This window comes from Triticum urartu, chromosome 5A (genome assembly GCF_056163025.1).
Source record: "Triticum urartu cultivar PI428250 chromosome 5A, HENAU_Tu73, whole genome shotgun sequence".
In the NCBI taxonomy this organism is placed as follows: Eukaryota; Viridiplantae; Streptophyta; class Magnoliopsida; order Poales; family Poaceae; genus Triticum; species Triticum urartu.
In genome coordinates, this window is record NC_141877.1 from 671,031,305 (window position 1) to 671,042,813 (window position 11,509).

At 40.9% G+C, this 11,509-nt stretch overlaps 1 protein-coding gene across 1 annotated transcript; it reads right to left on the reverse strand.

The window, feature by feature from the left end:
* Nucleotides 1-5,687: 5,687 nt before the first annotated feature.
* On the reverse strand, nt 5,688-8,266 carry LOC125507621 (flavin-containing monooxygenase FMO GS-OX-like 4). The gene is made up of 5 exons (XM_087522309.1): nt 7,594-8,266; nt 7,401-7,471; nt 6,933-7,082; nt 6,466-6,548; nt 5,688-6,370 (listed from the first exon to the last, which is right to left on the reverse strand). The coding sequence occupies exons 1-5, from the start codon at nt 8,240-8,242 to the stop codon at nt 5,878-5,880; spliced, it is 1,446 nt and encodes a 481-aa protein (XP_087378435.1). The 5' UTR covers nt 8,243-8,266; the 3' UTR covers nt 5,688-5,877.
* Nucleotides 8,267-11,509: the final 3,243 nt, after the last annotated feature.

Consider the following 11,509-nt stretch of genomic DNA (forward strand, 5'->3'; position numbering starts at 1 on the left):
TTGGTTTTCATTCTACATTTTTGTATCAATATTTGTTTCGTACATGGTCAACACATGTTCTATACATATTTTTAACAATTTTCAAATGCATGATTAACATTTTTCAAATAGAAGATTAATATTTTTTGAATACATGGTCAACATTAGCCCCCATACACACTTTTAAACATTTTCAAATGTTTCATTAAATTATTTTAAATAGAATATTAACATTTTCTAATACATGGTCAATATTTTTTATATGCAGATTTAACATTTTTAAATGCTTGATTAACATTTTCTAAATGTAATTTCAACATTTTTTGAACACATGGTCAACATGTTTTCTATACAAATTTAACATTTTCCAATTGCTTGATTAACATTTTTCAAATACTTTTTCAACATTATTTCAAATACTTGATTAACTTTTCTTATATACATGCTCAAAAACTTCATCGTTTTTAATACATGCTCAACATTTATTTTATGAACATTTAACATTTTTCAATTGCTTGGTCAACATTTTTTAAATACTTTGTCAACATTTATACAAATGCTCGATTAAAATTTTTATTTACATGATCAGAATATTTCATCATTTTTTAATACATGGTCAACATTTTTTCTGTGCACATTTAGCACATTTCAAACGCTTGAACAACATTTTATCAAACAGTTTTTTTAATAAATGTTTGATTAAATTTTTTTAAATACATGATTAGAAAATTTTATACACATTTTGATACCTTTTTCGTATACAGGATAAAAAAATTCTCTATACACATTTAGCACTCTTCAAATGCTTGGTCAATTTTTTTCAAATGTTTTTATAGAGTATTTTTATATATTTATAATATTTTAATGTACAAACAAAAGTAAAAAATAAAGCAGAGAACGAAAACAGAAAACGAAAAAACGGATAAGAAGGGAGGTTGTGGCCTCCCACACTCATGGGCCGGCCCGTCACGGATGCCACTTCAGCGAGGGTTCGCTACTTCTCGTTGAACGCGAGAAATATCAACGCCCATGCCTTCGTGCTGCTGCGGGCTAATTTCCCTGGTGGTGGGCTTTTTGTGGTGTTTCGGTTATTACTGGTATACAATAGTTAGGCCTCACGTTGTTATACACAATAACCTCAGAAGTCACAACAAGTGAAATCACTGATTAAGGAGCACTACTTCTAAAGATCACTTTCCCCCTCCTTAGGTTGTGACAAGTGATATGCTGCATGTGTGCCACTTGTAGCAACCTAGAAGTTTTTTTTTGTAGAACTGTTTATTTAAAATGTTTTATCTATTAAACCATGTGTGCAACTCTCGAACCATTTTTACCGTTGGATTCCTCGGGTCGAGATTTTTATAACTAGATTATATGTTGATATGTTTTGATGAACTTTCTTTCAGGAAAAATCGACAAAAAAAATACTTGACAAAAAACCGAACCAGGCGCACCTTTTTTCCCCTTTTCGAAAGCCGTTTCCGAGAAGCACGGCCACGCCTCTCGCGGAAGCTAATCCGTGTTCGCGTAAGCAAAACCGTGGCTCTCGTGGAAGCAAATCCGTGTCTCTTGCGTAAGCAAAACCGTGCCTCTCGTGGAAGGTAAATAAACATGTTTTTTTTCGTTTTCAAGAGGCACGGTCATGCCTTTCGCGGAAGGAAAAAACGTGTTTTTCGCGCAAAATATTTTTTTCAAATATTTTTTGTTGAAAAGCTAAGGAAGACTGGTGAAAATTCGAAAAGCCGAAAAAACCTAGAAAAAGACCAGCTAAAAGGCCGAAAACGCGTGCGAAAAAATAACAGAATCCGAAAAGAGCACCCAGAACGCGGCACATGGTACGCTCTTGGCCCACTCCGAGTGACTGTTGGGAGCCTCCCGAATGAGCGTGTTGGTGTTCCTCGTCTGGTAACTCTTAAGCGTCTTTAGAACTGCTAGCACAAATGTACAAGTTTAGTTGATGATCAACGAAACTACATCGGCATCTTCTAGGTGCCGAATGATTTCAAGCTAAAAATTATTAAAGTAAATCGCTCATCAAAGCACCAGTGGTCTAGTGGTACCCTGCCACCCGGGTTCGATTCCCGGCTGGTGAATTGTGCGCCTTTTTCTTCGATATTTTGTGCAAAAAATAAAGAGTCCCGCTTCAATACAATCCCCCTCGCAATATGTATAAAGGGTAGTATGAACTTTTTAGAATTTGTATCTACTTTTATAGAAACGTATACGCAGGGCAGCTTACTTGGGCCGGCCCATTTGGGATGGCATGCGATCAAAAATAGCGAACAAGGATTGCAAAACCTGGGAATAGAACCCACGATCACTTAAAACATTACGTGCGTCCAGAACCCCTACGGAGGATACCTTCCATGACCGATCTAAACCTAGACACATTAAGTAATGGATGGGCTGGGAATTTTAAAAAGATTTTAGAAATACTTTGTGTACTGGTCTTTTTTCCATAATTTATTCTTATTTATTCATTTATTTATTTTCCTTTTCCTGTTATGTTTCTTCTTTATTTTTCAAAAAATGCTCGCGCTTTCAAAATGTTGTTAAAACTCTGAAAATGTTTTTTATTTCGAAATTTTGTTCATAAATTAAAAAATATTTGCATTTCCGAAAATTGTAAGGTAATTTCAAAAACTGTCTGTGTCGTAAAAAATGTTCAGAATGTCAAAATGCGAATAAATTTTTTGAAAAGCACAAACAAATTGTGAAAACAAACATTTTCTGTGAGCAAGGTCAAAAACTTAAATTCCGAAACATTTTTCACAAATGAGACAAATAATGATATGAAAAAAGTGTTCTAAATTTGACCAAACATTTTTCCAATTTGTGATTTTTTTTTGAAAATGAGAACATTTTTTAAATTCCGAACAAATTCCAATAGTCGCCCAACAGGACCAATGCCGTCGCTTAGTTGGGCAAGGCCTAAGATTTTATTTTTTTACTTTTCTTTTTTTTCCTTTTTCCTATCATAAAAAAATATTTTTTACTTTTTAAACATTATTAGTTTTTGAAACCTATTCAAAATATTGAAATACCAAAATACAGTTTTAAGTAACTATTTTAAATTATGATTTTAATAATTTTGTTTAAATATTTATTAAATGCTTTTCAAAAGAATTTGTTGTTTTCAATTCTATAATTTTGTATTTGTTAGTTATGTTAGAAACTTAAAATGACAGTTTTAAGTATCTATATAAATTATGATTTAAATACATTTTTCCTTCAAACCTGGCGTGGATGACTACTCGGACACACTACGTTGAACATGGTGTTTTTTCTAAACATTCTTGAAATGACCTCAATATTTGCCAGCAGGTGGCATGCCCATGGTAGGCATCCATGCCCTCAATATTTTTTTTCAATGGGCTTGTATGACCAATTCAAGACATCAATCCAGGTTGCTTGGGTTTTTGATAAGTTTTTCATTTCTAAAGTTTTGTCTGTCAAAAAGGTCGATAAATGGATAGATGTGTCGCAACTTGCATATGGTGTCAGAAGTAGTTCAAACCCGCCATGTATGCCTACCATGGGCATATCCACCTAGTGGCAAAAGTTGTGGTAATTTCAAGGATGTCCACGAAAACACCATGTTCAACGGAAGGTGTTTAGCCTGGCTAGAAGGATATGTCAGAGAGCATGTTGTTTTTCGACATCCTTGAAATGGACCTAATTTTTTTCATGGCCTCGTATGACAAATTCAAGACACCATGACAAGTTGTTTTGGTTTCTGACAATTTTTGTATTTTTTCTAGAGTTTTCTCGGTAAGAAAATACAGAAAAAAGGTTGGATGTGTCGCAACTTGCATACGGTGTCGGAAATTGTTCAAATCTAGCATGGATGCCTATGAGGGCATGCCTACCTAGTGAAAAAAGTTGGGATCATTTCAAGCATGTACCAAAATAGACCATGTTAAACGAAGTGTGTTCTGGGGGCCAGAAGGCTCCGTCTGAGAGCATGTTATTTCTTGACATCTTTGAAATTACTTCATTTTTTTCAAGGACCTCATATGACCAATTCAAGGCATCATGACAAGTTGTTTGGGTTTTCGACAAGTTTTGCATTTCCTGGAGTTTTCTCGGTGAAAAAAAAATGAGAATTGAGGACAGAACATGTTGCAACGTGCATACGGTGTCGGAAGTCATTTAGACCAGGCATGGATGCCTAACATGGGCATGCCCACTTGCTTCCAAAATTTGGGGGCAGGTCTAATATTTCCAAAGAATATCATGTTCAATGGAGAGTGTTCGAATAAAGTTCAAAAGTAGAAAAATGGATTAACAAAAAGAGAAGAAAAATGAAAATAATTGCAAAAAAAAAATGCTTAGGCCCTAGAAAATAATAAATTCTTTCAGAAATGTTAGTATATTTGAAAAAATATTTGTAAATTTGAAAAAATGTTTGTGTCTTAGAATAATGCTCGCCAATTTTTAAAACAGTTTGCATTTTTTAATGTTCAGAAATTTAAAAATTACTGTTTTCCACAAAATGTTCACAAATTCGATAAATTATTCATATTTTCGAAAAAATGTTTGCAGTTTCAGAAAAATGTTGACAATTCTGAAAAGCTGTTCATAAAATTTGTAAAATATTCACAAAATCAAAGTATTTTTCATAAAAGAGGATCGGAAATTTGAAGAAAATGTGCGTTTCCAAAAGAAGTTCAATTTTTTATTTTTTTTCGTATCTTTAAAAGTATTCATGTTTTTGAAAAATATTCCAAAATATGAAAAACACATTAGTTTTTTTAGCTATAAAATACGCTTTAGATAGAATGTCCGGCCCGGTTGTACAATAACAATTTTGATCTGCTACTGTATTTCTAATTAAAAAACACCTACAGTACATCCATTCTAGGTGATAAACATCTGCGCTCCGTACGTATAACGTGATTATGATGGTTTTGGTGGCTATTAGCAGTTTCACAACCCTTGGAGGTCCTGTGTTCGATTCCTAACAGGCTCACTAATTTTCTTTTGATTTTTTATAAATGCTAGCGTACATACTCACTAATGAGCTTGTCCAAGATGGACTCAATACGTGATAGATCTCTGCGTCGTATTTTCTAGAAAGACCATCATACCCTTTATTATAAAAGGGTATGGACAGATTTTATCCGTTGATGTGTTCAGGGGGTGATATATATTGTCCATTGATGTGTTCAGGGGGTTGTACCGAAAAAGAAGTGAAAAATAATACATACTCCTTGTCCTCACAATCATCAACCATCCTGTGTTCGATTCCTAACAGGCTCACTATTTTTTTGGATTTTCTATCATTGCTAGCGTACATACTCACCAATGGGCTGGTTCAAGATGGACTCAGAACGTGATAGATCTCTGCGTCGTATTTTTAGAAAGACCATCCTACCCTTTATTATGAAAGGGTATGGACAGATCTTATTCGTTGATGTGTTCAGAAGGATGATAGATCTTGTCTGTTGATGTATTCAGGGGGTTGTACCCAAGAAGAAGTGAAAAATAATACATACTCCTTGGCGTCACAATCATCAATCATCCTGTTTTCGATTCCTAACAGGCTCACTATTTTTTTGGATTTTCTATCATTGCTAGCGTACATACTCACTAATGGGCTGGTTCAAGATGGACTCAAAACGTGATAGATCTCTGCGTCGTATTTTCTAAAATAATCATCCTACCATTTATTATGAAAGGGTATGAACAAATCTTGTCCGTTGATGTGTTCAGAGGGGTAACAGATCTTGTCCGTTGATGTGTTCAGAGGGTTGTACCGACGAAGAAGTGTAAAATAATACATACTCCTTGTCCTCACAATCATCAACCATACCATTTCCCAGTTTTTAAAAACAATTCCATTTGCCGGTAAGCCAAAGCCAAATCGCAAGCTGCCGTCGTTATGATGAGGTGAGATCAGAGATGATTGGCGAGATCACGGTGCGCCTGCTCCAGCAGTTGGGCGTCCTCGTCCCACTCGTCCCGGTAGCTCTCAGGCCTGTCCCTCACCCTGCCTCTCGCCGCGACGTAGATCGCCTTCCTCCACTCCTCGATGGTATCCAGTCCGCACCGCTCAACCAGCCAGTCCTCGTACTCGAACGTGCTTGCGCCGAGGTTGTGGGTGAACCTCTTGGGGCGTCCGCGGGCCTCCATGTCCGAGTAGAAGGACGCCACGTCCACTATCATCTCCTCCGGCGACGGGAGCTCGATCTTCCCCGACAGAACACCGGCCACCCAGCTGCTCTGGAGCTGGAACACCGGGAAAAGGATTCCCTTGAATGGCAGTCCGACGAAGGAGATGCTAGGGGCCAGCCGCGGCGGGAACACGTGCTTGTACAGCGGGCCCACACGGTTGTCGTCCACCGTGATAGCCGAGTCGTGGCCGAGGAACGGGAAGCTGTACTTGTACCTACGACGAGCACATCTCCATCAGTCAAAGTTGATCTCCATTGCCGGCATAATTTGAGACCTCGGTGGAGCCTTAATTCGGCAAGATGTACGTACCCAGTGCAGTGCACGATGGCGTCCGCCTTCACCCGGCCGCCATCCTGGAACACCACGCTGCCGTCCTCCTCGGCACGATCGATCTGCATCCAACCATTCGAAGAAGTAGCTTGACGTGATTAGAGCATCTTTAACAGGCGCCGAACACGCCGCGCGTAAAAAACAGCTTTGCCACGCGCCCATCATCTGGTTTGACGCGACGCGCAGCGCTGACTCCAGCAGTCGCGCTAAAATGCAGCTCGTAAAAAATATAGCGCGCGTTCATTTTTTACAATATTTTCGGAAGCATGGATAATAAAAAAATGATAATTTTACATAAATAAAATGATAGATTACATAGATAATAAAAAACGATACAAAAATATTTTACATCGGTGCATCCAACCATTTGAAAAAGTAGCTCGATGTGACGAGGGGATTGGATCTGGGCGTCATGAGATGATATATATATTGTGTATACCAATTACCATGGGATGCAGCCACAGGTTGGCATGGGCAGTGCTGCTCTGCATCTCGGCAGGCGCCGCTCGAATGGCGACATGGACCTCCTTGGCCACGCCGCCGATGTCCCTCGAGATGTCCATCCCGCTGGGATTGTACCCAATTATCACCACGACCTACCAATAAGATGCATGCATGTTGCAAATTTAATCAGCCTAGCCACAAAATTAAGAACAAGCAGTGTGGCCGGCCACACATTAAGAAGAAATTAAGGCGATGGATGATACTACTATATACATGGCCGTTCCACATTATGCATGCTTATTTACTGTAAATAGCCATATTGTTTTCTATATACATGGTCAAACTTTTAAGTAATAAAGTGTCCTTTTTCGAAAAATATACATGATCAAACTTTATAAAGGTGGACTTAATTAGGACAAAACTAATATGCAAAGTAAAATGGAAACGGAGGGTGGGTAGATGAGACGCACTTGGCCGTGGAACGGGTCGGGCACACGGTAGCTGTGGCTGTGCATCTGCTTCCCGGGCCAGCCGCCTATGCCTGCACATCATTCATCTCGCTACATCGATCCATCGCCATGAAAATGCCTACTAGTAACTTCACTGACCAGTACCGCGTGCATACACAGTATGTAACATGACTGGCATGGATCGATGCATTACCGGCAATGTCCGCCAGGCGAGGCTCGGCGAAGTGGCCGTTGCAGACGACGACGGCGTCGAACACCTCCGACTGCTCCCCCTCTAGGTCGCTTCCGGCGCCGGCGAGCTTCCTCGAGCAATACGACACACTCCAGCCCGCGGCGCCTGCTTCGTCACAGCTGCGGCGGACGCCGACCACCTCCGTCTGGAGCCGGACCAGCCTGAGGAGATCGAACCGCCGCGCGAACGCCTCGAGGTACCGGAGCACCTCCTGGTGCCCGGGGAACCTGCGCGGGTCAACGGAGCCCTCATCGGCGACGAAGGGGAAGTCGAGGAAGCCCATGCACTCGCGGGGCAGGTTGGTGCGGAGGGACGCGTAGAGGCTCCCGTGGACGCCACCGGCACCGAGCGGGTCCGCCGAGGCCGCGTCGTCGTAGCGCCAGGTGCCGCCCACGCCGGCTGCGCGCTCGAAGACGACAGGCGCGTGGCCCTCGCGCCGCAGCTCGCGCGCCGCCACCAGGCCGGCTGCCCCCGCGCCGATCACGGCGACGCGCGACGATGACATCGGAGGAGGAAAAGTCTCCAAGTCTCGGCTGGTCTGCTCTCTCGTCGTCGGGTGTGTCGTCTTTTTCATGTGGAGCAGTTGATCGAGCTGGCCATTTTCCTCCATTCGCGCGTCAATCTTTAGTTTCTCTATAAGACTACCAGTTGCTTCTCCTAGTATATTTTGGACCAGCTAGACCCCTAGAGGTCAGTCCTCAAAACAAATTTGGGGGCAGTTGACTGACCAGAAACTTGTTTTAGTCGTCTTCACCGTTTCGAAAGCATTGAGATCCAAGCGCGTACAGGACTACATCAGCTGCTTGGCAGGTCCATTAGCTAGGAATGTGTGTAGCATGTCTGTTAGAGCATCTACAATCATGAGAGTCAAGTTTGGCTTCACCCATTATTTGTCTCCCAAATCCATACAACCATGCAATGTGAGATGAACATAGGTCACATTTGAACATAGCATAGATCCGGTTTTGCAATCGGACCAAAAATGTATAGGTTCGTCACCACACCTAGATACAAACGATAGATAAACGGAGGGGGAGGGCGCCAGACTTCACCACTTCCTCACAAGTCCATTCTTCTTGGGGTCACGGGAGTGCTGGTTGTGCTCCTCAGCGTAGGTGTCCGCCGCCGGAGGGGAGTCATTGTTGTCGTCTCTCGGCATGCCACTATCAAACGAGGAGGAGAAGGAGGAGGAGGAAGAGATGATCCCAACTGGATGTCGGGCAACGCAAGTCCTTGGACACACTAGTGCAGAACCGGGCATCATCACCGGTTCAAAAGGCCCTTTAGTGCCGGTTCTATAACCGACACTAAAGGGTGTGGACTAAAGCCCCCCCCCCTCTTTAGTACCGGTTCAGCACGAACCGTCACTAAAGGGCCACCACGTGGCACGAGCCATCGTCGGGGGCGTAGAGTCCTTTAGTACCGTTTGTAACACCAACCGGTACTAAAAGGTTTGGGAGTTCTGGTTTTATTATTTATTTTTTCTTTAATTTTGTGTTTTCCATTTAATTTAGAGATTTTTTATATTATAATGAGTTATTAAATCATTAGATGAAAGAACCGCGGATTAGTATTAAGTGGATGGATCCTAAGTGATCAAGTAATATGGATTATCCATATATATTACTTGATCAATTAGCTAGGATTGTTGCCCCCTGTCTCCTAATCGTGGGCTGCGCTTCTGATTGCTGCCCCCTAGTACTTCTCTGTGATCTTTCATAATTTTACTCCAGTCTTTCACTATTATGCATTCCTCTATTTTAGAAATACTAAATGCACTCATGTCCGTTGTAGGATGTCTTGACCGTAAACTAACCATTGACATGCGACCGTTAGTCTCGATCCACTGAGGCACAACTATCACCGGGAGTCTCTGTTGAAGAATATCGTATAGTAACATACTTAGCAATGAAGTTTGGCTTAAACAATAATGTATGCAAAAGATGCACTGAGGACAAATAGTAAAAAATCTTACCATCTTTTCTAAATAGATGTGACCGTAGTTCAATACGAACACTATTGGTCGCACGTTTTAAATACTAAGATTTGAAAGTCTAGGAAAATAATTTCTCTTGACAGCATCAAGATCTTCAAGCCATGAAACATAATGAGTTATCTCCTCGCAGTTTAGTTCAGCCCCGGGACAGCGGTCGGTTGTGTCTACCAAGCGCCGAACATATTTACTTGAATGGAAATAAGTTGTCAATAGAAATTAGTTGTCAACTTTTTTGAATAAACAATATCGAAGACATAAATATGGTTGAGAAACTCACATAATGGTAAAACTGAAGGCGTCTGCACATCGACTCAGATGTCGATATTACCTTCAATATCATCTTCCGGACGAATATAAAAAGTGATAACCATATCAGGCTCAAATGCATAAGCCTTGTATAATTTTGCGTAGAAAGTATAACCATACTCGGTCTTCAAGTAAACTCTCTTTATTTCCATAGTTTTCATAGGACTGAAACCAATCTTATCCAAGACAAAAATTCTTGCATGGCAGGGGATACGCTAGTAGAATAGTAAAAATTTAAAATTATAAGTTGAAGCAAATGAAGCATAAGTCGTGCTTAATTACGAAAAAAGACTTGTCGTTGTGACTTATTGTATCCACTTCGAATATCTCATCCAGCTTGACGCTGAGGCGCCTACCATCAACTAGGAAATTTATGTCGCACATGTCGCGCTCATCTTCATAGTATTCGCACATACCGAAATCCTTTTCGTTGTCAGACATTTTCTATGCTCATAGTTGAAACATTAATTGATAAACACTTACTAGTTCTATTAATTCAACTAATTCAACTAAGCACTTACTAAAAATAAACTAGTTCTATTAATTTTCTTACTAAAAATAAACTAGTTCTATAGTAAAATTTTAATTAATTGGATCATATAGGGAGGGGACTGGGACTGGCACGACGGCGACGGGGACGGGGACGGGCGCGACGCGACGAAGCAGATGAAGAAGAAACTAACTAAAATTTCCGTAAGTGCTATATATATAGGAAGGGCCTTTCGTACCGATTGGAGCCACCAACCGGTACTAAAGGTCAAATTTGGCCAGGCCAAACAGCGGGAAGCGACCCCCTTTAGTACCGGGTCATGGCTCCAACCGGTACCCCCTTTAGTACCGGTTGGAGCCATGAACCGATACTAAAGGGGTGCGCTGGCGCAGGTGCGGTGCTGCAAATTTAGTCCCACCTCGCTAGTCGAGGGGCGTCCGCACTGGTTTACAAACACCAGTGTGGCAGCTCTCTCAATCTCCTCTCTATAGCAGGCTTCCGGACCTAATTTTGCCGCCCTGCCCTGTGGGCCCGCTGGGCCTTACGGGCCTGCATCCTGGCCAAGGGACAAGCGGGTCCACTGGCCAGCGCACAAAGGTGTTTTTTATATGTAGTTTTTTTCTTTTCTGCTTTGTTTATTTCTGATTTGTTTTTTGCTATATTTAGAGTTTCTTTGTGAATATTTTTGCTTTGGGTACAAAAAATTACAAACTTTCTATTAGTGCCAGTAGTTTTCAAGTTTGAATAGTTTAAATTTGAACTATTTGAAATTTGTGTGAATCACTAGTTTGTGAATAACTTAACTTTAAAAATAGATTTTTTTGTGATTCTTTTTTCTTATGTTTAATATTAGTGTGTTTTATCACTAGTTTGGAGCCACGAACCGGTATTAAAGGGGGTGCGCTGCCACCCTACGATGCACACAGTTTAGTCCCACCTCGCCAAGCGAAAGGCAGCCGCATTGATTTATAAACGCACAATGGACAAAAAGTCTGGAGTTGAAATGATTTTAAAAAAATGAAGTGCCTTTGTAACAGATGTGTTTTCGTCCGAAATCCTGATACTTCGAAATAGATTGTCCAATT

What these genes read in the sequence shown, in the direction of transcription:
- LOC125507621 (XM_087522309.1), bottom strand. Translation starts at nt 8,242, where the DNA reads ATGGAGGAAAATGGCCAGCTCGATCAACTGCTCCACATGAAAAAGACG. An exon ending in TCGCCTGGCGGACATTGCCG is followed by an intron (nt 7,472 to 7,593) that starts GTAATGCATCGA and finishes AATGATGTGCAG; the next exon opens with GCATAGGCGGCTGGCCCGGG. An exon ending in CCGACCCGTTCCACGGCCAA is followed by an intron (nt 7,083 to 7,400) that starts GTGCGTCTCATC and finishes TCTTATTGGTAG; the next exon opens with GTCGTGGTGATAATTGGGTA.